Raw genomic sequence first — 5979 nt, 5'->3', positions numbered from 1 at the left:
TTGCAGCCTATCAGTACTTAAAGGGGGCTTATAAAAAAGATGGGGACAAACTTTTTAGCAGGGCCTGTTGCGAGAGGACAAGGGGGAATGGCTTTAAACTAAAGGGGGGTAGATTTAGACTAGATCGAAGGAAGAAATTGTTTACGCTGAGGGTGGTGAAACACTGGCACAGGTTTCCCAGATTGGTGGTGGATGCCCCATCCCTGAAAACATTCCAGGTCAGGTTGGACGGGGCTCTAGATGACCTTTAGAGGTCCCTTCCAACCCAAACTATTCTATGATTCTATGAAAAACTTGCAGCAATTTAACTCTTCCATCAAGCATATTTGCCAATGATTTTTTGCAGTATTCAAACATAAAGGATTTTATTTCACTCTCTGCTGACAATCATCCTTTCAAAATGCATTAGTACTGTGTACAGTTCTTAAGCTTTTTGTAGCTTATATTGGCACTCCATAAACATAAAGCTTAGAGTTTGATTAATTAAATTAAACTCAAAGCGCCCTGATAATTATTTTACCCTCATTTGGGTTGCAAGTTCAGTGATTAAATGTGTGTTCTTGCTGTACTCTTTTTTTCCCTAGTTAGACCATCTGTGCTTAATACAGCCTTCTTATATTTGGCCTCAAGTGGGTAGCTTGCCCTTTTATTTTATTTTCCTATCTGCAATTCCCCTGAAGTGTTCCTGAAGTTTTATGGTATCTTTTCTTTTCTTTGACTTGATGTTGCATGCATAATTACATGCAGCAATTATGATAAATCACTAGTTGACTCAAAGAGGGATTTGAATATTTATGAGATTGTCTAAATAAGCAGTTTCAACAACTGCTACAGCAATATACTTATTTCATTATCAAGTCGTAGATTGAAAAACATTCCTGTTCAGTGAATTGGACTTAAGCACATGCTTAAAACTTCTTGAAGGCTTCCTGAAAGGGAATGAAGTTAAGTGGCTAGATAAATGCTTTCCTGACTCACTTTGTTTAATAATAAGAACCATGATGATCAGTAGAAATCATCACAATAGAATAATGATGAGGTGAATCATAAAAAATTATACTGGTTTCACATAAAGTTAATTTGACCCTTAAATAAAAAATAAATAGGCTGCTAAACACTAAGCATGTATATGTAGATTTTTTATCTTGTCTCATAGGCATTGAAATAAAAATTTCTATTTCTTCAGAATCTGACATTAAAATTGAAGATTCTTCTCATCAATAGAAAAAACCTTTTTACTAGATCTCTCATACATAAACAATATCAAATGAATCACCAACGGATTAGAAAAAGAAAATCCGTTTTTTTAGATCTGTAACTTAGAATCTGACAGGATCATGAAGGCAAGTGCCTTTGTCACTGAATGAAGAAATAACATATCTGGAAATAGTATCTATTAAATAATCAACATACATCCAGTTACCATCCAGATGCATCTGTTGCGGCATTCCTTTTATTCTTTTTTTTTTTTTTTGAAAAGACTGGGACTGGAAAGAGGCAAACTTCTGTGAGTTTATTCTACTGAACATCCATATTAAAAGTTACAGTATTCAGTAGTGAAAAAACTCTTAAAAACCCAGGTTTTACTTTGAACATGCTCTTTAAAAAGATTTTCAAAGGAAAACAAGACACTGAAATCCTTGAGAACTAATACTTCAGCTAGGAATTACATATGCAAAAAGGAACTTAAAACAGGCCAGGTGAAAAATAATTACATATAATTTATTACAAGTATAATGCAAAAATAGTGAAAATCTCCCAAAAATGCCAGAAAACCTTAAAAAAATGTATTTACCATAAATTACAACTATAAGATTAATTTCAGCTGTGAACAGAAAAACAATAATGTCACTATTTATTGGAAATTGTCATCAAGGGGTGACATTTTTTCCATCCTTTTTACAACTTAACTGGGTGTATTTAGAGAACTCTTACATCTTGAGGTAGATATGATTCCAGGGACATAAACATGTGCTCCTCGAAGTACTGCATATCCACAGTGGGCTCCAACAATGACTTCAGATGAATGTTTTTTTAAATCTCGCCTAAAAATACAAAATGTAGTTCAGTTTAAAAAAAAACCAAAAAAAAACCAACCAAAAAAAAAAACAAACACCCCCCAAGTAAACTCTAGTTCACAAATACTGTTTTTGTCACAATATAATAGAAAAAACAGTTAACTATCATGTATTACATTTAAAAGATTTATTTTAGTCCCAGAGGAATCAAAGGGAAGAGCCAGGAAGGAAACCAGTCCTGAAAATAGAGCAGATCCTGACACATTCTGCCACTATTATGGAACCTGACACAGGAATACAAATAAATTATACTGGGATGGAGAAATAATCCTCTATCCCTTCCTAGGACAGATGACTGTAAAGTGATTTTTTATGTTTAAAAACCGCTAAGTACTTCTATAATAAATGTATAACCAGGTGCAAGGAACTTTGCCAGTAAAAATTGTGAAGAAGATAGTTTCTCGAACTTATTAAAGTGTAAACATATTTGAATATAAAAAGAACAGAATGTTCAGAAAAATAGGCTACAAAGAGAATGAATGATTGAAGAATAAATAAAAGCATTAAATGCTATTTTAGAGTGTACAGCATTTACAAACTAGTACTACTCGTTACCAATCTCTACCTAATCATGATATAAACTGAATCTGAAGTATGTTAGTCTTCATTACGAACAAGATACTTTAAATAAAATGTCCATTCAGTGAATTCAATAAAACAATGAAGAAACTCCATATGGGCAGACACAGATGCAACATGGGAAATATCCAAACATATCTTAAGAGTGAAGAACAAATAGTCATTTTGTAGGGGATAAAATTGATTCAGGAATCCTCTCAGCATTATTGATCTAGTCTCCCTACATCTTGCTCTGGACTTGATTCCAGTGGAAGAAAACCCTGCCTGTATTTAGCTAGTTCTATATTCCACCGCAAAAGTTTAGTTCTTCTGTCTGCCACCCAGCTGGCTTTCTGAAGAGGATGTACTTATGTTACGTTTTCCCTATTAAAAGTTAACCTCATAAATAAGGAGAGAACTCTCTCTATGTTTTCTTACATCTTCTAAGGACAAACTCTGACCTGATCAGGATATGGACTGTCCACTAGTTCTTAATATAAATGAAGTTGTGCTTCATTTATAGTGAGTTAGTTATCGTAACTGTTTAACAAGAAATCTATAAGTAAAATATGTGTTATGACATTTTAAGGCTAAAGACTGAAAATGTCAAACCTGGGTCCAATGACAGGAATTATTAAGATGTCCTGGAGTTTCGGGTGCTCAAGAACTGGAACACATAGTCCTTTAAATTGCTGTTTCATTAAAAAACCATAATTATTAAGCAATACTAAAAAACCTAATATTTAATTAGACTGAAAACTATTTTTCCATTCATAATTTATAGCTGCAGAGTACAAAAAACAAATGTAGTGAAAACAGTTAAGAGAGGTTGGGAAATAGTGTGGAGACACTCCATATTAAAAATACTGGTGTAAAAGACTGAACATTTAATAAATTGAGAAATAACAAGGCCACAAAGGGATTCACTGAGAACTGACTTCAGGGAGTGGGACAGTGTTCTGACACTCATAACCCTACCACTGGTTTTTACTTGCTTCTGGAAGAAGATTATGTCAAGTTGTCATCAGATCACAGTAACACCACCAGAGGAGCTTGGGTCTAATCTGTGTTATCTTTTTCATGTTATTAATTATAAACCATTGTTCAACTCTATTCTTGTATTGCCTGACTTACTTAGCATGCCAGGTTGGTAGTACTTTTTATTTTTCTTTTCAGCTTAACTTCGAATGGGTACCGAGAGCTGAGTTGTGCATATAGTTGAAAAAAATGACAGCTTGCCATTTTAAAACTGTTCCTGGACTTTAAAAAGATGATGTCTTCTCACCTGAGCCTTCTAAAATATAACCTTAAAACATGCAAAACCATAAATTAGTTTGCATCTGATAAATAAGTATTTTCTCTTAAGAAAAAAAAACAATCCATGAACATACTTTCGTTAAAAACTGTTATGTAGTTTCCTTTTCTAATATAACCACAATTCAAAGTACAAAAAGTTTATGAAAAGCCAGTCTTAATTCAGTTTTCCGCAAAGCATTTTCCCTTGAAGCAAAATATCATACTGCAATACCCATTTCCAGATTTCTACGATCAAGCTAAAATTAGCGTAACTCATTACCATTCCAGCCAGCAGAATACCGTCAACTGCCTCTGCATCACAGAAATGTCTTGGCTCCTGTCATGCAATAGCTCCCTGTACACCCACTAGCATTAATAATTTACTTAAAGAAGAACTGGATCTTTTTAGACAGAGTGAAGATCTAGGATAGAGTTTCAAAAAAATCTACTTCTTACACATAACGGCTTATGTTTAAGGTTATGACAAATAAATGTTCAATTAAGGTAAGTAAAAATCCAGAAAATTATATGAAGATTAAAAACAGGTTAAAAGAAGAAAATACAGCAGCTGCAGGGCATCACTGGCTCCAGTTTCTAAAACATACAGATTTTCTCACTTTCCTAAACAGTTTGTGCAATGAGACATACAGCCATTCTCCTTTAATCTTAAATAAAAATGTTCTAAACATGCTGAACACAGAATACTGAACTACAGTTTTTATCTCTTTCTACCATCTTCTTTAGACTTTTGATGCCTTTACAGTATTTGCTACAGTAGTACCCCAATCCTATCTAAGGTCTGGATCTGCCATATGAAAAAGAGTTGGTTGTCTTCCCTCTGTTATTGCCTTTCTTGGATGTATTAGATGAGGAATACTGCTAGACAATGAATTTTCATTTAACATTTAATGCTGACAGGAAGTCAATATGATTGCATGATGTTAATACTAGTGGACATGTATTAACTTGAGGAATAGTTTCCAGTAATGAAAAGCTCTCATAATCAGGCAAAAGATGAAATATCCTGTTATTTTTGCTGTAACAAAGAAATTGCACAAACCTTCTGGATCTCTTCAAAGAGCAATTTTTTCACGTGTTTCACTGAGGCCAAGTGGGTATTAACTCTAACAGTTGTGAAACCTGGTGGATGAGATAGATGACTTAACAGAGATTGATATTTACTCTCTGCCTCCTGTGTACCTAAAGCGGTGATAAGCTGAAAGTGAAAGAAGAGATTTTATATTAGAGAGATTCACACAGCAGCCTCTTGCTCAGTGCAAAAAAAGCACTGAATAAACATTCTGTAGAAATGGTTGTGTGGTGTGCAATAGTGAGGAATGTCTATGTCTGGAGGCCTAATTCCAGTGAAATCCTCACAAATTTCTTGAAAAGGACTTGTTGGAAAAACAGTCGTATTAGCAAGGTCATTGTAAACAGGCTGCAGCAAGTACCAGAAGTAACTGCTAGCAAGCTCTGTGATACTCTACAAAGAACAGTCCTAAGGAGATGGCAGATTCAAAACTATGAATTAATAACTCTTATCCTGATATACAAAAACATCATTTTTGTGTCCTTTGCCATTAGGAATTCATAGATTGCCTATAGTATTTTTTGGTTCTACACTGGGGTAAGGGAGTATTTCTTGTCAATATTATGTGGTTAATAAATGGTTAATTTTCTCTGTGATCATTCTTCAGTGGGATCCAAAACTGAAGTCTCAGATTTATTCTAATTTTAGTTTAAATATTTTTATGTTACTTTAAGCCAACAGGGGTAAAGAATAATTTTGTATTTTAAATGGAACTATATAGAAAAATCTGTGTCTAATGTGAAGACAATACCTTATTGTAAGGTATTAAAGTCACACAAAATATTAAATCAAAGGAATATTAACAGTGTTCAATTAGTGAATATTTGTTGATGATTAGTAGAATCTATTTCACATACCTCATTATTTCTGAACACTTTGGTGACATACTCTTCAACTTCACGTTGGAAAGAGATTTTGGGAAAAAAAGACATCTTCCTTTAGTTTTTAAAATCTGCT

The 5979-nt window shown here is 33.7% G+C and overlaps 1 protein-coding gene across 2 annotated transcripts in view; it reads right to left on the bottom strand.

Moving 5' to 3' along the window:
• NSUN6 (NOP2/Sun RNA methyltransferase family member 6) overlaps positions 1–5979 on the bottom strand; it is a 25037-nt gene extending 19058 nt beyond the window's left edge. For both annotated transcript variants that reach the window (XM_009275230.2, XM_009275231.2), the window contains exons 1-4: positions 5880–5979; positions 4993–5148; positions 3249–3328; positions 1936–2045 (exon numbers count right to left, since the gene is read on the bottom strand). In XM_009275230.2, the coding sequence (XP_009273505.1) occupies positions 1936–2045; positions 3249–3328; positions 4993–5148; positions 5880–5954 (421 nt within the window). In that variant the 5' untranslated portion in view covers positions 5955–5979. The remainder of the gene's footprint in view (positions 1–1935; positions 2046–3248; positions 3329–4992; positions 5149–5879) is intronic.

Source organism: Aptenodytes forsteri, unplaced genomic scaffold, assembly GCF_000699145.1.
Source record: "Aptenodytes forsteri isolate BGI_AS27 unplaced genomic scaffold, ASM69914v1 Scaffold336, whole genome shotgun sequence".
In the NCBI taxonomy this organism is placed as follows: Eukaryota; Metazoa; Chordata; class Aves; order Sphenisciformes; family Spheniscidae; genus Aptenodytes; species Aptenodytes forsteri.
The sequence above is the reverse complement of the archived record's forward strand: the minus strand, read 5'-3'. Positions and strand labels throughout refer to the sequence as shown.